At 37.3% G+C, this 22148-nt stretch overlaps 1 protein-coding gene across 1 annotated transcript in view; it reads left to right on the top strand.

Moving 5' to 3' along the window:
• Window positions 1-3222: 3222 nt before the first annotated feature.
• MALRD1 (MAM and LDL receptor class A domain containing 1) overlaps window positions 3223-22148 on the top strand; it is a 282516-nt gene continuing 263590 nt past the window's right edge. Inside the window, exons 1-6 of the mRNA XM_037383834.1 lie at window positions 3223-3385; window positions 7539-7679; window positions 11897-11991; window positions 12073-12234; window positions 17016-17109; window positions 21666-21809. Of these exons, the coding sequence (XP_037239731.1) occupies window positions 3223-3385; window positions 7539-7679; window positions 11897-11991; window positions 12073-12234; window positions 17016-17109; window positions 21666-21809 (799 nt within the window). The remainder of the gene's footprint in view (window positions 3386-7538; window positions 7680-11896; window positions 11992-12072; window positions 12235-17015; window positions 17110-21665; window positions 21810-22148) is intronic.

Raw genomic sequence — 22148 nt, 5'->3', positions numbered from 1 at the left:
ATAATAACAATGGCAATGGATACCACCTTCTGCTAAAAATTTTCCCTCCTAGTAGCAGAGCTTGTATACGGTTTTTATGCTAGAGACAGAGCAGGAGAACAGCTTAGTATATTGCAGCAGAAGTTTTAATAAAATGGGAGAAAACTGAAAGACTGTGAAATCCTGTCATTGTGAAGTACAACAGTGTGAGGAAGAGTTACAGAAGATGTAGGAGAAAAGGAGGAATGAGATGAAATACTGTTAGATTGGAAAACAAAGCAGCTGAGTAGTATAAAACATTTAAGCCTTTTCAAATATAGTAATATGACATACATGAAATAGGTTGTTTTTTAAAAAAGCGTACGCTTCTATTCTAAGTTGTACTTACGGAAGGGAAACAAGCAATTCAACGATATACATTCTTGATGAACTCTGATACATATACCAATGAACTCTTAATTCATTTATTAGTAGCTCTGCTTTTCTTTGGGAAGATTTCAAATCAGCTCTTTCGCCTGAGGACAAAGTGTTAAAATAAAGCACATAAAATGATGTCCACAGAAGGATAGTGATGAAAAGGGTGGAGTTGAACCAAATGAGCTGGAAAATGCTTTCTAGGCAGAACTGAAACCTTTATTACAATAAACATATGTCTGCCTCTGGTGGTGGAGATAATGGGAAGCTGGATCAGACCTTGGGCTGCTAGCCTTCAGGCAACATTGGAGGAGTAGTCTTTGTACCCTGACAAAAGATTTCTTAAATTATGAAAATACAAATCTGCAGTGATTGATATGCCTCCAGACATATGTTTTCTGTTTCATTTTGTGGATACCATAGCACTTGTGCTTCCTAATCAGCATACTTTAGTTACAGAGATATACCTTGTCTTAATTCTGTTCACCAGGGCTAACAGGCAAATAGGAGGCACACACAGTGGTATGTGCATTTCAGTTTTTTGATCCTGGGTATTTACAGGTGAAGAAACCTCCAGAACTACTGGTATCAGTTACTTATTACAAGCTGTGTCTTGGGCAATTGTGTCATCCTTTCAGGAAACTAATACAACTCTGTCATAAAAGCAGTTAGATTTCTTTTCATCCCACTGTTCCTATTAAAGGAGTGCCAGGCTTATGTGATTGTCAGCCTAATTTTGTCTAGTTTTCACAGTCATTTGCCTTGGGCTAATACTGTCCTTTAACTTTTGCAATGATCTCCTTTTTCTACTATCTCTCCTTCTCCTGGGTTTGGGGCATTTAAAGTGCTTAAGGTATTTCATTATATCATTTCCTTGTTTTCTTGTGTTGCTAAGCTGAATGAAACAAGTTGATTGATTTTTTTTCTCAAAAGGTTGGCTTTTTGGACTGGCTGGATGTCTCTGCCCACTTTCCCCTCTTGAATTTGAAGATCCTCAATTCATTCATGTAAAAGCTTTGACAGAACTGGTGTGTTTCATTGAAACACAGTTAAGAAGGTCAAAGGTGTTTTTCATCAAAGGGATGATGTGATAAGTCAGCACACTGAGTTCTGTCTCTTGCACTAACAGAGTCCTTCTGTATGAGGATGTTTTAGTAATGCCCATCTCTGCTAGGTGAGCCCTGATTGGCTTACCATACAGTGCACTATAAATCTATTTACATGATGCAAATACTCTTCCTGACAGCTTAATAAGGAGCTGTTGCTTCGCCTGTGCCTATACACTTTTTCTTCTAAACGTAGTGTTTCAGAACTGGTCATTATATGGAGGACATGGACCTGTTGGACTAGGTCTACAGGAGGGCCACAAGGATGGTCAGGGGGCTGGAGGACCTCTCGCATGAAAGACAGGCTGAGAGAGTTGGGGTTGCTCAGCCTGGAGAAGAGAAGGCTCTGGGGAGACCTTACAGCTGCTTTTCAGTACCTAAACAGGGGGCTTATAAGAAAGACAAGGACAGACCTTTTAGCAGGGCCTGTAGTAACAGGACAAGGGGGAATGGCTTTAAACTGAAAAAGGGTAGATTTAGATATTAGGAAGAAATTCTTTACTGTGAGGATGGTTAGACACCAGAACAGGTTGCCCAGAGAAATTGCAGGTGTCCCATGCCTGGCAGTGTTCAAGGCCAGGCTGGATGGGGCTTTGAGCCACCTGGTCTAGTGGAAGGTGTCCCTGCCCATGGCAGGCGGTTGGAACTACATGATCTTTAAGGTCCCTTCCAACCCAAACCATTCTATGATTATGCAAATGACAGGGGCGGGGATTGTATTTATAACTCAGTAACCCTGGACGGAGATTGAAAATGTTGGCAGGGTTATATATTTGGGATTCATATTGATGGTAGTTCGCCCTAATGATGAAATCCTGCAACCAGTGGCAAACTATTATCATTAATAATATCATTGTCATTATTTTGACTATTTCTGCCTGTGCTTGTTTGTGTGATCATATTCACTTTCCTTAAGAATTCAGATACAGGATCCTAAGTATCTCTAATTTTTTCTTAACCTTGGGAAACATTGATAGTATCACACAAAATATGTTTTTTTTCCAGAAAACACAGGAATCTAATAAATTGGAAAGTGTTCATTAATAACCAGTCTGTTAATGCATTTATGTAAATTGTGATTGCAATATGTTTCCATTAACAGCTGGGTACTCTAAAGCAATTCAGTCATTACCTACAGTTGTAGCTCAAGTAAATAATAAATAGGTATCACTTTCAACTATCGGCATCATATGTGTACATGCTCTGAATTTTCTAAGTCTTTCCCTAGATCACTCACAATCCCTTTCAAGCAAAATCAACTTTGAATTTCTCAACTGTTTTCTACATCTGATGTACAAACCCTTCATAAGTTTTCTAAGCATTTGCCAACTCCTTCTGAGAGCTTCATGAATGTTAGTCGCTTAGTAATTCTACTCTGTTTTTCTGTTATTTTCTTATCTAAGATATTTGCAAACTATTGGGCAATAAATCCAATCAGTAAGTTAATGATATACTGTTGACTTGCATAGCATGCACCAAAATTTTTTAGTCATAAAACAATGTTATAATTAAGTTAAATATTACCCAAAGACACACTGGGTTGAAAGTCACTGATTTGCAGAAGCCATATTTCCTTTAAGCTGCAGATTCAGAAAGTGAGGTTCTACAAGTATCTTTCAGAGGGATGTGTGGAAACACAGCTTTTTCAAAGACACTTCATGCCTGATACTAGACAATCAAAGTAACTCTTTTGCGAGTGAGAGCTTGGATAGTAACATAGCCCATGACCAGATTAATATTCTTTTGTGCATTATATTGCTTTGCTCTGGTAGATACTGGGTCATCTACAGGACATGAATGCCAACATGGTGATGGCTCCTCTGCTCCACCTGGGGAGCTGTGTGTTTTCACCAACCATTATGGAGACAGCAGTGAAGAGAAACAGGGTAAGTCTCAGTGGGCTTCATCATAAGCATGACACAGTTTGCTGAATGCAGCAGCAGAGAAAACCAGGGGATGATTGGGTTTTTTTTGATGTTACAAAAACGTTTGGGAACTCTTACCCCGTGCTTCATTTGATTTTTCTAAGAATTTCTTTATGCTTCAGTTGGATTTTTCCTACTTAATTTTCAACCTCTATACAATACATCTTTCATAAGTCTTCATGTGGATATTATGTAGCAAAGCAAGTGTTTCCTTATCCACATAAATTCAATGGATATTTAACAGGTATTACTTCTTTTCCTTAATTCATGGTAAAATTTCTGAAATTCAGGTTTCATCTAAATATCTAGGTCAAGGTATAAGTGACAAGAGCTTTTTTTTTTTTTTTTTTTTTTTTTCAGTCTAGACAAGGGGGAAAAGCTTCTTGAATTCATGAACTGACTCTCCTAGCTGAACTTGTCTCGTATTCAGAGGCTATGAATACATTTGCTGCTGTTGCCTTTAAAGGAAAGATCTAAGCAGTGAGAATTAATTTTAACTGCTAAAGTCTGAGTAAATTTGCATCAGCAATCTATTTCCCGAATACTGTAACACAAAACAATGCTGTAAATGATTTCATATGATGCATAAGATAGTCCTGCTCTCTGAGCATCTTTCTGAGCATCTTTGTTCTGGTATGCAAAGAAGTTTGGATTTACCAAAAATTCTGATTTCAACTAGAAGCTTATCCAAGTTCTTCCACTCACTGTGCAACAAAGAAAGCTAATGTCCTTGTTGGGTTTTTAAGGTTTAGCTTTAAATCTGAAGTAGATTGTCTTTAGATAACCCTCTTTGTTTCTGTGAACACTGAAAAATGTTAATTTGAGTATGTTAGTGATCAGTAAAGTCAGTTGAAATCTGTGGGAAAGAGCAGTAACTTAAATCCAGATTACCCAAATTAGTGTGCCCAGATATGCGCTGTTTCTCTTCTAAGAGTTTTATGCAAATACAACGCAGATATCTGTTTGGAACAGGAGTCTAGAATCATCTCTAAGATACTTTATTTTTGTTCTTCTGCGAATAAGAAAATTGTTGAGACTGTATTGGGTATCAATACATTTGGTAACTTTATTTTACTGGACTGAAATGTCATAAATACCAGTGGCTGGAAATTACACCTGTTGAACCTCCTGATGTGTCACTAACACACCACAGGTCAGCATATTTTTTTTTTTATCAGTTGCACAAGAGATAGTTAGGCTGTGTTTCACTGCATATCTTTGAAATCATCACTGTGCTTTGTCTTGGTTTCCCTAGGAAGAGTATTTCCTCCAGGCAGCATTTTCTGTTACGATTGCAGACTATGCAGCAAGAAATGCATTCTTCCATTAATTTTTGTGGATGCTTTTTACACTTGCTTGTTGAGGGAATACTGCTATAGATAAATGCTTATATGAAAGTACAGAAATTAAAAGTTGTTCCAAGTCTAGTTTAGAAAAATGAGCCTATGGTTCTCTGAAAGGCCTGAATACCAAATAATGTTGTATTTTAAGTATGGATAAGCAAGAGTACTGGAACAAGCTTCCACAGGCTGTGGATGCTGGGGCTGCTTGGATAATGCTTTGGATCACTCCTGGAGAGAAGTTAATGTCAGATATAACTTCAGATTAGGGTGTCAAATTGAAGATTCATCCCACTGACACCGATGTTTCTGATTTGGGATTATTGCTAAATAGTTTTTCTCCTTAGGTTTCAGCTCACCAATCTCATGTCCGTGACAGGATTGTGCTGTTTTCTCTGGGCTCTTTTCAGGTTTAAGGATGTTTCTGCACTGAAAATAATCAAAGCTGGTATTTCAGATGATGCGTTTTTATTGTCATTTTGGAGTTCATATGTAGCTGGTTTGTGCTTTGCCACAGCATTGGAAAAGGAGCAGAATAAACCCTACAGTCATTTTTTTTTTTTATCCTTGAACTACTATTGCAAAACACTCACCAGGGGGTGAATGATAACTAACTACTCTTAAAAAATATTTTACTCCCACAGTATTGCAAACTGAGATTTTATACACATACACACTTGAAATAGAACCTTACATTGTAGCCTGTTTCTGAGACTTGGAATTTTTCCTTAGAGGCTATTTGAAATATTTGTTTTGTTCACAGGAAATTCAAAAAATATCTAGAACATGCTACACATTTCTTCCTTCTGGCCTTTTCTTCCCTAAGCAGTGACTTTGTCTTTCTAAATCTATCTTCCAGCAAATTTACATTGGTTTGCCTTCAGGTTATATTTTCTGTGAAAATGAATATTGCCTTGAAAAATAATAATGAATGATCAAGTGGGTTAAGTGGGTGGGTTTTTTTTAAATTTAAAAAGGTGCTGGTTTTGCTATTTTGTACTGATTTAAAATTATTTTTTCAGCCAAAAGAAAATTTATGATGAAATGTTGAATGTGATTCGGTGCATTTCATGTAATGTGAAGCAAATATTCCTCAGCAGTGTTTGTGCTTTTGATGAACCACTGACATGCTTTTCAGCCACTTAAAGAGCTAAGGAAAAAAAGCAGCAATAAAAAGTGGGTTGATGAATTAGCCAGTCTGCACATTAACTTGAGACTGGAATGCTTACGTGAATTATGTCTATTTTCTCCTCTCTTACTTTTTATAATTAATTGTTGCAGTAAGTTGATGTGAATATGAAAGCCATGAAATTGGACATCATAGTATGACTGTAAACACTGCAGTTGCAACTTTATTTAAAACTATTAGTGCACTGTGATAATATAGAATAGACCGGAGGCATAGGTAGGGGCCTGGAGTAAACACCAATATGAGAGGGAGCACGAAAGCAATCCAGCTCTTATGTCTAACTAGAATCCTGATTAGAAGGTGGAGTCTTAACCCATCCTCCTCTGCTTTACAAAAGAAAATGAAGGTGAACTGAAAGTTTCCACACAGCACATGAAATCTGGAGACAGTCCCACATACTGGGTATTTTCCTTGGAGTGAAGTTGCAATAAGCTTGCTCTTCACAGAAGCATCTGATTAGAGGTTTCTTTTTTTTTTTTTTAATAATCCTTCCATCACCACAATAAATTATTCAAGGAATGGGGCTGTCCAGCCTGTCAGGCACATCCAAGCTCTTTCATTCAGTTTGGATGCAACGCTAAAAGGGCTGTCTGACACCAGAGCAGAAACAAACAAATGACCCTCCCTCCCAGTAAGCTATTATTTATCTGGTCACATACTCACCTCAAATTCCCTGAATGAACTGGTACACCATACTGGCTTCTGTGCCAGAAAGACAAGTTCTGCCTCCCTTTTTAACCTATGCTGCCCTACAGGGGAATGTGGAATGGGGAGCAGCAGTCCTTCCCCACCACGTGGCTATGTGCACTGGAAGAAATCAGATCAGAGGAAAGGCAAATGGGGAGATTGTGCCATTCTGAGGACTTGTTTCAGCTTTTCTCTAAACAGCATGGTTTCCGCTTTGATGTGGCAGCTTAGTAAAGATGATAAGCACTGGTAAACTTTGGAGTATGTCATGTGATGAGAGCCTCACCTTTCTGTTATTAGGCCCTGGGGTGTTTCTGCAAATGGGCTTATATTCAAAGTTCCTGAAAAATGCAGGTTGCAAAGTGGTGAAATAACCAGTAGTGGAATAATTATTTTTTTTTTTCTATCTGGTTATTTCCTGGTGTTATGGTTTTTGGGTTTTTTTGGTTGTTTGTTTGGGTTTTTTTTAATTCCTCTATGCAAGGGCCCTGGATAAACAAAGGATATACTGAAATTCTGCAGCTGATAGCTGCAGTGCTTTTTAAGAACAGCCTCTGCATATAAGCTTTGCTAGCTTGGACAGTTTCCTACAAGTAGGTAGCTACACACATATTTGTGAAGAAAAAAGCTTATGTTATAATAATATTATGTAAATGGACAGGATTTGGCAGGGGTAGGGCTTGATGGTTTGTTTTGGTTGTTTAGTGTTCATTCTCTCTTGTATCTCTTCCACTGCCCTGTTTCTCTTTGTTCATGATTTAAAATTGTGGTGTCTCACTTTTTAGGAGGTTCTTTGGAGTGTTTCTGTGTACTAGTTAAATAGCAAGTGATGGTGAGGACATATCCCTTTGCTTCTGTTTTTGGGGTTTTAATTTTTTGTTTGTTTGCTTCAATTCAGGTTTCTCCTGTGAAAAGTGTGATTTTGAAACTGATCTATGCAAAGCTCTTCATGAACTGAATTTACAGCCTGGATGGATAAGAAGAAATGGTCAATCTAGCATGGGACCACCATACTTTGATCACAATGGGAATGACAGTGGTACAAATCCTCATGTTCCTTGAGGAACCTATAAGCTCTTACGAATTATGTAGATCTCTGTTTTATTTGCTTAATTTTACTAATTACTTGACAATTCAGCTGTATTCTGCCAAATGTTTTCTGAGCACTTGAGTCCAATTTTTTAGGTTATTTTAATTACAATAACCAAAATTCCAGAAAAAAAGGCAGTATTTCAGAAAGCAATTAATGTATCATGGAGGAGCAAGTAATCAGTCATCAGGAGTCATGTTTTATCTACCTGAGTGACCTTTATCTGTTCTGGAGGTTTCTGGTGTAGTTTCAGTCTTGATGGTTGCAAAGTTTAGAAATGAGTATTGGCTCCTCCATTTTGAGATGTATTTTCATTTGTTCTTGGATTAATGAATGCCTGGAGTGTGTGTTTATCTATTATCTGTGGCCTAATATTACTGCTGCAAATACGTTAAGGTGATTTTGGATCTGAGCATGGGAAGAGCTTTGATAGCCTATTTGAGCCAGCTCTTCTCTAAATTTTACTGCAATTCCACTTTGCATCAAAGACTGTCCCTCAACCAAGTAATTCACTGTCCCTGTCTTCAGGCAAAATATGTCCCTTAAATCCAATTGCTAAGTTAACCCTGCTTTCCAAAACTTGGCTTCTTCCTTCTCTAATACGTGATTTTCTTCATACCTTTTTAGCTAACTTGACCCAAATTTTTTAGCTGCAGTGGGCTTTCTCCTACAGTGAGCTTTCCAAAGCTGTCAGAAAGCTTGTTTGTAAGAAAGCAAGGAAGGAGGGAAAGAATTTGATGAGAACACTTAATCTCACAGTAAAAATGGGAGCTGGTTGAGGTAATCACCCCAAACTGTTTCTCTTCTCCATATTTTCCTATTATTCTCTCCCTTTCTCTCCACCCACGCCCTTTCACCTCTCCTGTGCGCAAGCAGTGCTGCAGCAGCCCTCAGAGAAAGCACCTGAATGCAGGCATGCAGCGTTGTGGAGTGTACAAGCATATAACCTTATGTGGGATGAAAGTGTTCTGGTGAGGCTGTTTAGCCTAGGTGTTTTTCACCTCATTCCCAAACTGTGATTATCTGGGAGTGTGGAAATCTGTACTGTTCTGAAGTAAGCGGCACCTCCTACACATTGCATAAGCTACCAAACAGGTAGAAGTTCCATATGATGCTTAATGTGAATTGGTGGTTTGAAGAAGAACATGTGGAAAACTTGCTTAGACATCAGCAAAATAAGAATGGCACAGAACATTTAAAACTTTTCATAGAAGAAACATCAACACCACCCTGCCCTTCCCCCTGCCTCAGTCTACATTTTCCGGCAAGTTCTCATTCCACAGCTGACAATTTTCATGATTCTTTGTAATTAGGAAACTTTATTCATGCAATGTACTTTTAATAGCTTCGTTTTTTGCTTGTGCATAGTATACAAGCACATCCTGCTGTTTGTACTATGCTTCTGAAAACAAGGCTGCTCTTAAATAAATGTTGATTTAAACTGACATTAACACAAAAACTTAATTAACTACTAAGCCTTTTTCATAAACGTAAGTTTTATTTCAAGTATGTAAGTTGGTTGTGAAGCATTTTATCTTAAAAAGAAATGACAGCTCTTCTCATCAAGAAGCAGATAAAAAACAAATACTATGGAATAAAAATATAGCAAACTCTTGACTAGAATCAATTAATTAACCAGGTGACAGTCTTGTTCTAGTTGAAGTTTCTAGGGTTTCTGCTTGATTGGTCATATATACCGCATCAGGAGGTGGCAAAGACCTGAAAGATATTCTTGCTTATAACCAGGAAAATGGGTTGCTCTTATCTTGTGAAGAACTGGTAGGGGAGGGTAAGATTTAACTTATGCAGACACCCAAAGCCAGAAAAAGATTGAGAAAACCATTAGCTTCAAGTGTTTGAGAGTTCATTACAGAGAAAATAAACTGTTCAGTCTTCTGTATACTCCTATTGACTTGTTTTAGGTTCTTGGTCACCATTGCATCTGCCAGGTCTGAATTGTATGGTAACCATATTAATCTAAGTTATTTCGACCAGATAACAGAAAGCTTGAATACTTGTACATATTCAGCTTTCTGAAAGGCTGTGTACTTATGTTTGTGGACTGAATGACCAAGGAGATTTAAATATATCTAGTTATTTCAGTTTTCTACCTGGTGAATGGCTAAACTGTATTTCCATTTTCTGAATGCTGGTTCTAATGCATAGGAAATATTTATTTCCTTATGGCAGCTATTCAGGTTTTCCCACTGTTGGTGACTGACTCAACAGACTGTGTTGTAAGTTTTATGTTGGTTCCTGCTTAAAGACCAGAAATTATATCGTATGTTGATAACTGAGCCAAGTATGCTTGATGGTAGAGTATTAAAGAGACTTCCTGCCAACAGAATAATGCACACATGTTAGCAGAAGACCAAAGATCACCTGGTAGATGTAATTCCTTTGAAGATTCACGTAATCATTTACTAGAACCCAATACGTTTTTTTAGCTCTGTTTCTTCTCATGGTTCTTATTTTCACTGAAAATGTAGTTGAACAGACTAGTGATGACAACCACTTTAAAACAACCACAAATCAAAACACAACCTGTTTTTTACTAATTGAAATCTGTTATCTATGCAGATGTTTAATGTAAAATCACTGTTCAAAGAATTTCTTGAAATTACTCTTTCTGCCCCATCTGTGTAAGGCACAACGTTCCTGTGGCAGGTGAATTCTGGCCTTATTTATGAGTTTAGATACATTTATCTTTAGGGAACTAAAGGAAAAAAAGTTTAAAACTTTATGGAAGTTAAAAACCAATGAAACAGATTGGAGTCAGGGATAGGGCTCTGCTGAGGCACCAAGCCATCTGTTGTGCGTAGGAAGAATAACCTTGCAGCTGGCAGGCTCAGAAAGTGCTGCCTGAGCAGTCATGAAAGGCCTAAAATCTAGGGAGAGCATGGCTGCTGCTCTGGTAGCAGGCTGCAAAATGCTTTTCTGTGGAGGATTGCTCAGCTGGCTCCAGCACTGAGCTGGTCTTATGGTCCTTTGTCAGTGACTCGCTAGTTGCACTCAAGGATGAGAGGTCAGGGTGGGTAGTTTTAGAGATGAAGTATTTAGATATTCCTACATATGTCTGATACTTTGTTTCTGTAGTCATCTTTGGGTTTAGGACTTTTTTAAAAAAATTATTTCAGTTCTACTTGGCTTTTTTGTCCTTCATCTTTCTCCTTTCATTTACATGTTGATGTCAGAGGGCAGCAGTTTACCTGACATTGCTTGGAGTTTGGGAAGGAGGAGAGAAGGGAAAGGAAGGAAAAAAAAAAGTAGGTTAAGCCTTCCCTCCTCCTCTCCTTGTATCCTTTAACCTCTAAAATCTCTGAAATCTTTACATTTGGGAATAGCCACATTTTGACTAGCAGCACTTAATACCCTAAAATAGGATGGTTACATTCCATGCTTCAGAAGATCTGAAACAACCTTGTCAGGAAGAGACAAAAACCAGTTAAGAGGCATAGCAACAACTGTATTTCACTAACCTATTGAGCTGTTACACTTAGAAGTAAAGCAGAGCTTTACTTTGGACTTTGTAAATGTTGTTAATTCGTTTTCTAAATGGAAAGATGCCACTGTCTTTAATGGTAGTGTGTAGATTCTGAAGGCAACCCTTTATATCGGGAAGATGTACAAGAATACCACAACATCTTCTCCTCAGTGAGACAATTTTCTGAGCATCCAAAAAAAAGACCCATGTCCTGTGGAACAGAACACTATAGCCTCTTCTCCCATCTTCCACCACCTCCTTAAAGACTCTAACTGTGGTAATAAATCTGTATTTTTGGTTAAGCCAGTTTGTTGTTTAGGCGTGAAATATGTGATATATTAAATGGAGTTTAAGCTCTTCGATCAGCTTGCTGAGCTAGTCTTACTCTTTCCAAAAATTTTGTGCTTATTGAGTATTCAAGCCATCAACATTTGAAATGTTTTGGAACCCTACTTGATATTTCTGCAGGAACGTGGAGCAAGACTGTGTTGTCATTTTAAATGAACAAAAGCTTGGCACACAACAGCTGCAAGTGTGATGCAAATTTTTCTGGGGAAGAACTTCTAGATGGCTTTGTAATTATTAATTCAAACCTGTATGCAAACCCCTTCTTGTTTTACTGTTACATTTTGTATAACTTCTATCCAAGGTTCTAAGATTTCTTTTTTATTCCTTTTAATAGCTTATTTCCTCTCACTGTCCCCTGAAATGCAATCTTCTTCTGCAGCTTTAAGGACAAGTGTTTTCCTCCCAACTGACAAAGAACACGTTTGCCAGGTATTTTGATGCATAGTCCTTGTGTTTCATTGTTTGTTACAGTACTTCCCTGGAATAATCAGACGGGTTTTTTTGTCCTAGATTACATTTCATTATTGGATCAGTCAAATGAGTGGAACGTTGATGGTGGGGCTTCAAAAGCACTATGAAGATGCTATTACAAACATCTGGCAAGTTTCAGGAGGACTGCAAAATCGGTGGAAAGCAAATACCATCACAATCAATAGCACTGAAAAGTATGAGGTTGGTAAACTAAAGTGACTGTAAATTGCACTTGTTAAATGGTGGTTTATAAATTGTGGGTTTCTTAGTAATTCAAACCTAAATATTTTGTAAGTGGAAAGCATTAGTATGGGGTAGAAGAGAGAGAAGCTATTTGGAAGTTCATAATTGGCATTAACAAATGCTGCTTGTTCAAACCTAACTGAAACTGTGCATGTGTCTTAAATAAAACAGTCAGCCTCACTGCATTATAAATCATCTATTTGCCCATAGAGGTGATCTGCTTGGGATCTTAACTTTCAGTACAGCATTCCCTTAGCCTCAGTCTAATTGTACCAATAAACTCCAGGTTTAATTTATATAGGAAATACTATTCTATACTATGAAATATTGTTCTATAGGGATGCTTCAGGTGACAAATACTGTACTTAACTATTCATTGTAGTTTTGAGCCTTTGTCACAGAACACATGCATATGGTTTTATTTTGCTCAAAGCTGCTGAAAAACAATGTAAGTGTCATACGCTATTTAAATATTTTTACATGTGCATTTACAAAAAACATTAGCACAGTAAATGTAACTTAGGGCTAAAATACCATGGATGATGTATACTTGCTGTTATGCATAATACTGGAGGGAAAGTGAGGAGCAGAGGAGAAATTGAGGCATTTCCTCCTACAGTAGTTACTGTGAAGAGTTGGTTAGCATGCAGACCTGAAGGCATGAGAGCATAGCCTTATTTTCGTTAAACCATATGAGTAACATAATTACTTGACTTGCAGAGGTAACATTGTGCTAAAGCATCTAACAAGATCAGGATATTTAAGTAATGCTTGCCTATTCAACCCTGAGAATGGATGTTGTGAAGTACTTGTACCTAACTCAACACAAGTATCCGTGTTCTTTCTTGTCAGTAACTTCCCTGGCATGAGTGTATGAACAGCAAGCTGAGATTGTACCAGAATGGTTCAGTTCTAGATGTACTTTTTCATCCTTCATATTGTTTAGAAAATTGAGTGAGTCTGGGAATAGTTAATATGATATGGCATCTTCTTCCTCTAAATTTCTGGATCAAATACTAATTAGATTATTGCTTGCAAACCTTATCCTTTGGCTTCTGTAAAGTGAACTGATGGGCACAGTCCAGCTTTAGAGAGGCATGTGTCAAACTTACTGCAGTGGTCATTACAACTGGCTGAAGAAATGTAGCTGGCCACCTCAACAAACCTAAAGCCTGAGGTTGAATAAACTTTCTTCTTTGGTTGCACATTCTTTCTCCAGTGACAACCTGCAAGATGCTGGTCATACAAGTGAATGCAATTTGTTTGCCCTTTTTCACTTGTTCTTTTGATATGACAAACAATATGACACAGGGCTATCTGTGGCATATTTAAAGATCAAATCTTGATGATTAAAGTTTCTATGGGAAAAAAGTGGATGGGAAAAACCCCTTTTTTGGGGTGTAGTAATCTCTTTGAAATAGGGTGCTTGAGTATTTTTATTCATTTTTCAGGCACACTTGATGTGAAATTTTAATTAAAATCAACCTCCACTGCTTATTTTCTTTGCTCATTTTGATATTGACTATTCAATACTTTTGTCTCTTCCTACTTAAAACCCCCCCAAACCTTTTGATTATGGAATAAGGAATTTGGTTTTGACTTTCAAAAATCTCCACTTGCAAGGAATTCTGATATAGAAAGATTGCCACTGCTTTTATTACTCTACACACAGACAAAGCTCAGTATGTCTGTTTTGGCTGTGTTTTGGAGAACTGTATCATGGTTTGCTGTCCTAAGACACTTTCCCCCTGATCTATTGAGAACAAATTTGTGCCTGTCAGATTTCATTAAGGGAAATGGTTCTGTGTGTGGGGTTCACGTTTGTCTTTGTGCTTGATACCTGTGTTTTACCTTGGGCATTGTTGCTGCACTGGGAGTCTGTCCCCATGGCTGCACTTGTGGAGGAAACCCAACCTGTGTTAGATCCCACCTACATTGCCACTACAGCTTTCCTTGCTACTAATGGAGCTGCAATGTTAATTTGTTCTGACGGTTGCAGATATTGCACATTTAGGCAGCGCTTGTTAACTGTAGTTATGAGCAAACAGTGTCATCAGGTAGACATTTTCATTACAGTTTTCTGGACTGAAGAAGCTCTTGGCTTTTTGTGAGAGGGAAAACTGAACGGTTTCTTGCTCAAATAAATGTGGATGGGAGTCATGTCAGTTATTACTAGACTGAACTCCTCAGGGGAGGGCAGATGGGTATCTGTGCCAGGGAAAGCCCAGGTAATCTGTTTTTAGACCTGAAAGCAGCTGGAGGCATCTAGCATTATATTCTGTCATTTGGAAGTGGGAAAGTTAAGACAAGGCACGATGAAGAAAAAAAAAAAATAGAACTGACACTTTTCTCAAGAGAGATGACTTCAGATTTGCAGCACTGACTCAGACCCTAGTTCAGTCAGCAGTAAACCTTTCATAGACTTCAGGGCATCTTACTCCCCTCCTGTAGTCAAACATTTTAAAATAGGAATAGGTGGTCTTTTTTATCATTGAAGAAACTTCCCTGGGTGTTCAGAATACCAAGATGTCTTGAATGACATCAGTCAGCAGGGAGCTATTTGTAGAGGCATTGATAACATATACATTTAAAGCAAGCCTCTTAAATCCATGCTTTTTATTGTATTAACCAAGTAAACAAACACTGTTCGTGAATTTTGAGAGAAAGGAAGTTGTTAAATACTTTGTGCACTTCAGTTGAATATGAACTTGAAGCCACCTCTGATTTTGTACCGGCAAAGTGAGATAGCACCTGATTAGCACTGCCCAAATCACTGTGTCACTTGAAGCCCCAACTACAAGCCATATAAAAATACATATTACAAATAAAGTTATTAATAACTAGATTTTGACTTCACAATGAAAATATACTGTGAAAAGGTCAAATATTTGTCAGATCCCTGATATGAAATAATATTTACTGTGTTTCTAATCACAAAATAGTGCGCTGGAATTTTCTAGAACCTTACCTGAAACTGTGTGATCATAGAAATGAACAGTATGAATATACTATTTGTCCTTCTACCAGTGATGTCACCAAAGTACACATTAATTATACATGTTGTTGCTTCAACATTTAACAATTCAAAATACTGTTTTCTGAAACAAATTAAATGAACAAATTTCCAAGCTGCTGATTTTCAGTCATGTAAACATATTATTGAATGTGATATGATGCCATAAATATTTAGTGTGGCATAGTTATTCTTTCCAAGTAGATATCAGTGTGACATGAAGTAAACATTGTTACATTGAAAGAATTTCAAACAAAAGCTTATATTGGGATTAACCCTGTTCTTTCAAAACTTCTGGATTTCAATGAACTGCATTCTTTCCATTGTGCTACAACTGATCAAAGAAGTATGAACACACAGGGTGCCATTATGTCTTAACAATACTACATTAGAAAATGCAGCTGTCCATGCGTATACTAACAATGGTCCCCATGGAATAATTGCCAGGGAAAATGGTTACTGGCTATCCTTCTCCTTAACACTGGCTGTGTTAAAACAATAAACAACATATTTTTATATGTGTGTGTATATATAGATAAAAATCGACTAGATGTGGATTTCTCACTGGTGATATGGTAGATAACATTACACCTTTCTCTGTTGTGTAATGCCAGGATAATTTGACTTTATAGGCTGCCACACTTCTTGTGTAGGTGAACAACAGCTTAAGAAAAACAAATAAATAAACCTGCCAAAACTCTATTCGCCCCCCTGCCCCCCCACCAAGACCTCAAAGCATACGGTCATATACTCGGCTGACGTGTCATTTTGTACAGTGGCATACCGTACCCTTGATGATAACTTCTAGGGTAAGTGCAGGTTTTCTGCTACAATTTCTTAAACTATGCTCAGAATTGCCCCTGAACTCTAAAGCTAATATTTGAAAATTTATTCCTTAGCTAATGCTGTACATTGACTATTATGATCTAGAATGTATCTCTAGGTAGATTGGGCCTCCAGAACTCTGGAAAAATGTAGAGCTGTACCACCCCAAGATAGGGCTATGGAATTAGTTAAAGAATATTATTCATATGATTGATTTGTTGGGTTGTTTTTTGTTGGGTTTTCCCAAGGACTATGGTTGCTTGATCTACAGCACTGCAGAAAAAATGTGGTGCTCTCCACATTTACAAATGTAGGTTGAAATCTGCCCTTAAGATGGAAATGTAAAATATTTGTAACTTCTTGCTTATAGAAGACTTCATTAGGGAAAAAAACCCCAACCATTTTTGTAACATTAGAGCAGAATAACAGTTGACCAAGCACTCCTCAAGGTTTGTTCTGGCTTGATGAAATTTGATGAAAGGCTTTGAATCAATGGTATTGTTGGTCTGACTTTGCTCCAGGTCTCTGATAAATTCTGAAAACAAGCAGAAATTGTTCACTTTTACAGTCTCAGGTGGAATAATGGCTTGATAAATAACAAAATTGTTTGTATTTCTTAACTGTTGTGGTCCTTGCTTAGATTTTAATGCATTTTATTGTCATTTTTAGTTCCTTCCTGTTAAATACTGCTTCACTTTTGAATTGGATAATTATATCTCTGTGCTGACAAGCCACAGATATGTGAAAAAGCCAGGATGCTGATCCTCCAAAACTGTAAAGTGCATGATTTGAGTTCTCATATTTCTAATAGAAATTGTATGGACTAGACTGTCATATCTCAGAAGGATTTGGATCTTGTATGTGACACTGGTGAATGCCATTTCTTGTTGATTTGCTGCAGGTTATCTTTTTGGGGATGGTGGAGACCCAAAGAGAAGGCGAAACTGTTGCTATTGATGATATTACTTTCAGCGAAGGATGTTTTCTGGCATATGGTAAGGATACCTGTTTTTCAGGAGACAGATCATTTTACTTTGTTTTTGCCTTGGACTGGAAAAGAAAACACAAAGGAAAGTTTTCTGGTATTCTAAGGCTTTCTTAACTCCTTAAGTGTTTTCATTTTCATTCCCCTAAAATGTCATCTGTCTTACCACATCTCAATGCAGTTACAAAGAATGACAATAAATACCTTAAGAAATCTGGTACAGTATAAATGTAGCTTCCTGCAGCCAAGAGAGCACTAAGGCCTCACCGGGCAGAAAAGATCTGGTTTTTACCAAAGAACTGATGTGTTCAGCCAGCTCAGGGAAAGCCTTGCAGCTGATTTTAGTAAGAGTCCCAAGGGACTTGTGCGTATTTTTAAATGTATGAAGGTCCTGATTCTCAACTGCATGGTGGGGCTATTTTGTTCCACTCTGCTGCATTCAAGAGCTGTAATGTCAGGCTAGTCAGCTCTGCAGCCAGACCATCCCTGCATCTTGGGATTCTTCAACAAAACATCTTTCATTTCTCTTTTCAATCCAATGTATTTTCATGGGAAAGGATTACTACCCATCCTAGTATAAATTAGATTGCTTGCTGCTCTGGATTACACAGGAAGATTGCACTGTGGCACCTATGTCACATCCTCAGGTGACCACAGTCCTGATTCGAAGCACCTCCTTGGTTTTCCTGCCTCTGACTCTTAGCACAGGCACTGAGGGTTTAGTCTTTAAATTTAAATTGAGGTATAGAATGCAGTGTTTGACACAGACAAAGCTAGGTTTTTATGATTGGGTTTGTGTGCCATGGTCTAAAATAAAGCTCTGCAGATTTCCAATTCAGGAATGGGAAAAACTGTTGAAAATAGTTGCACATGGTTATTAAAGTGTCATGGTTTAACCCCAGCCAGCAACTAAGCACCACACAGCCACCCAGTGGGATGAGGGTAATTTATCAGAAGATTAAAAGTAAGAAAACTTGCTGGGTGAGATAAAGACAGTTTAACAGGTAAAACAGAAGTTGCATGTGCAAGCAAAGCAAACCAAGGGATTAATTCACCACTTCCCATCAGCAGGCAGGGGTTCAGCCATGTCTGGGAAATCCAGGGTCCATCACTGGTAACGGTTACTTGGGAAGACAACCATCACTCCAAACATCCTCCCACCTCCTTCTTCTCCCACCTTTATATGCTGATCATGATGCCATATGGCATGGAAAAATCCCTTTGGTCAGTTGGGGTCAGCTGTCCCAGCTGTGTCCCCTCCTAGCTTCTTGTGCACCCCCAGCCCACTTGCTGATGTGGAGGGGTGGGAAGCTGGAAAGGCTTGGCTCTGTGTGAGTGCTGCTCAGCAATAAAGAAAAACATCCCTGTATTATCAACACTGTTTTCAGCACAAATCCAAAACAGCTTGATACCAGCTGCTATGAAGAAAATCAACTCTATCGCAGCCAAAACCAGCACACACACTAGAGTGCTGAGCAGTTGTAAACAGATCAAAGTAATAGCAAGATACAAATCCTAGTGTAATGATTCAGATGCATACGTATTTATTTCAAATGGGATCTGCATTGGGGAAATGAAGTTTTGGATAACTAAACTTGGTCATGCAGATCTCGCCATGTTTCAACATTTTTGCAATGGAGAAATATAGAAGCAAATGTTATATAAATATTTTCATGCCAAGGCCATTTTGCTTTTCTGTTTTGTAGAGGGCTTTCTAGCAGTACTACTTAAATGAGCAAAGATGCTAGTTTATAATTTTGGACATACTTGTCTGTGAACTCAGGTAAGTTTGCAGTGTGCTTTCTTTAAAAAAATGAATTTGGAACTGACAGTGCAAAGAGGACAGTTGTATGATTCTCCCAGCCTCTTTCTGTTCCTTGGAGGATTTCTGCAAATGAAAGGGCTTCTTTAAAATGGAAAAAAATGCATTGGTAGATTCTAGCAACCTGTATAATTGCTTAACCATTTTCCCCAGGAGGATATAAATCTCTCTATAAATATACTGGCTTTTTTCAAAAGCAGCGTTAAACTTACCTTACATGGCAGCTGTTGAACTACATAGTGTGGCATACAGATTGTACTGCCACACTATTAAGTACCTCAGGTACATTCTAATAAGAGCCAGTTCTCATCCTGTGCTTTCATGTTAAAAAAAGTCAGCTTCGTTAGGTGATATCTAAATTGCTCACATCAGCCAAAACCAAGGTCAGAAGATATTAATTTTCTCCCTGAAAGAGGGATTTTACTACTGAACATTTTCCAATAATTAAAACAAAAGGTCAGGTTAATGCTTGCTTGAATTTGAAGTATTTTATTATTTAATCCTTATGGAATGTCTGAAGAAGACTTGAAATGAAGACCATTTTAATTGCATGAAATCTGTATCAAAAATTTGCATTTTTAATCTAGCCTTCATGATTTTGAGTCCCAGCATAAATGCGCATAAGAAAATATTTTTATTCATTAGTATTTCTGTGCTTTTAGGGTCATGAGTAAAATAGCTTAAGTATTTGTGCTTTCAGGAGTTTCTTGATACAAACAGTGATGGCTAAATATAAATGTAATTTTATTAAGGTTTTTTTTTTTTCTTCCCTTGTCTCCCTCTCCTGTCTTCCAAACTGCCCCCCCTTTAGTCTTACCCAGTTCTACTAGAAAGCACACTCCATGCATTAAAAAAAAAATAAATCAATCAAACCCCTGTCTTCAGTATAGCAGTTTAAGATATTCTACAGTTTGTAGTTTTCCCAACAGCTGTCAAATTGTTGCAGTTATCACTCAAAACCACCATGGCTTGTTATAATACAATTGCATATGTACTGCAGAAAAAAGTATTTTAGCTGTCAAATAGAAAATATTAAAGGTATGCTCTAAAACATATGTAATACAAAATCTTCTTTAATTATACTTTTAGTAGACCTTCTATTCAAAGGCTTTGTATTCTTATCCAAGTGTCTGATTGCCCTGCAGAACTCTCTCTTGACTTCTGATGAATTACATACATGAAGAACTCTATTGTAATTGTCATTCTGATCTTGCCGTAGGGTGAAAGCAAAGAGCCCCAAGGTGTGAAAATGAAATGTAGTACAGAATGAAGTTTTTGTCCTCCTTAAATAATTTGTAAATCAAAAGTGGTATACCTTCTCTGCAAAGCTAGCTTTTTTCCTGGAAAACTGGAGTAATTATATATATATATACACATATATATATACCCACTACTTCTAATGTACAAATTTTGACAAAAATCCAGTATGAGTACTTGAACTGAAAAAATATCAGATTCCTTAGTTAATCCTAATCATGCCAGGATGTAGCCTTTTAGTATCTCAGATGCAGAACTAGATGTAGTGTCTTTCATATTAATTGCTACAGGGATGGGAGTCAGAATATTCAAAAAAATCTAACTGTTATCTGATATGCTGCAGAATTAGGAGCTAGAAAATGGGTATTTTGCTCCAAGAGACTGAGACTGATGTCAAAAAAACAAACCAACCTCAGAAATACTTATAACTAAATTTAAAAAATGCAGGATGAATCAAAATGTTTTGTTTCAATAATTAAAAAGTGTTTAAAGAAGACCTTGATTTCTTTTGAGTGTATTTGCAACTTTTTTTCAAATGTTGAAATTTGACAATATCCATCCTTTCCTAGACTGTTCTAGAATCTGGCATTTTCTGTGGGAAATAATTTTTCCACATCTGTTCTCACTTAATACACATGGTTTGGAAAAAGTGCTTACATTTATGCAACATAAGAACAAGGAAGAAATGATAGGTTTGTAGCATCAGCTGGACAGGACATTTCACTGACATGTCAGTAATGTGAATAACACAGTATCTCTGAGATGCAGTAGACAGTAATGTCTATGTATACTGACATAAAATTCTTTCCATTGTACAGTTAGGAATCTCCCAGTTTTCTCTGAGATACCCTGACTACTATGGAAAAGTCTGTTTTAACCAGAAGATTGCCTTTCTCTTGCAATAATACTAAGAAATGGAACTTTCATTATCATAGTGTGGTCCTGCTTAAAATCATGATCATTGTAGAAGGCCACTAGATTAGTTGGGCGTGATTTGCCCTTAAAATGTTCTTGAAAATATGTAGTGATGTATTCAGAAATTTTTTCATTCTAAAAAGAAGCATTCTGTTGCAAGTATTATGGAGATGCTGCTGAGTTTAACCTCTCAGAAGTGATTCTTCTGTAGCTATCGTCTATAAAAGTAAATAGGTGTTTCTTGTTATGACGTGTCATTTTTTTACATTTCCTGGAAACTTTCTCTGTGGAAATGAATTTATTCATGAAGACTGCAACGACTGGCTAGTGTAAATAGCACTTTCTTGCTCCGAAAGAAGCATCCATCTTTAGGGAATGATTTTTAAAAATGTTATCATTAAAGATGGCAGCCTGAAATAATAGACAGCATTTGGTGATACACAATGCTTTTGAAGTAACGGAGGCAGAAATGTTGTCAAGTAATTTAGTTAGCATCTGTTCCTAATAGGAAGTAGGCTCATAAATAATGACTTCTTAATGAGTTAAGTGATTTTTTTTTCTTTGTCTTTTAGCACCACAGTCTTCCAGTTTTGAGCTTGGCATGTGCGAGTGGCATTCAGATCAGCTGACTGAGCCTGCTATGTGGACCCAAATGCAAACCGGGTGCAAGATTGCCTCCTGTTCCTTCCTGAAAGATTGGAGCAGCAATACTGAAGGTGGGAAATTTAAGTTAATGCACAATTACTATCTTTCATGAAGGATATGGTACCTGTTAGGACAAAGTGGTGAGACAATGTAGAAACGGAACAAAACCATGAAAAGTAATTGTATGTATTTTGTACTAGCTTTTGCTTTGACCATTTAGTAAAAGTGCTGTGAACACATGTGCTAGTAGAACATGGAATATTTTAGTGTAAAAATTCCCATATAAACTGAGAAGTTATTTATTTTTTCTCCAGTTAATTCTTGCTATGAGATCTATGCAGCAATTTAATGAAATTACATTAAAACCATCAAAGCCCACAACCCTTGTGTTTGTTTTTTTCTATTTTGTT

Source organism: Falco rusticolus, chromosome 4, assembly GCF_015220075.1.
Source record: "Falco rusticolus isolate bFalRus1 chromosome 4, bFalRus1.pri, whole genome shotgun sequence".
Lineage (NCBI taxonomy): Eukaryota > Metazoa > Chordata > Aves > Falconiformes > Falconidae > Falco > Falco rusticolus.
This window is presented reverse-complemented; position numbering and strand designations above follow the sequence as displayed.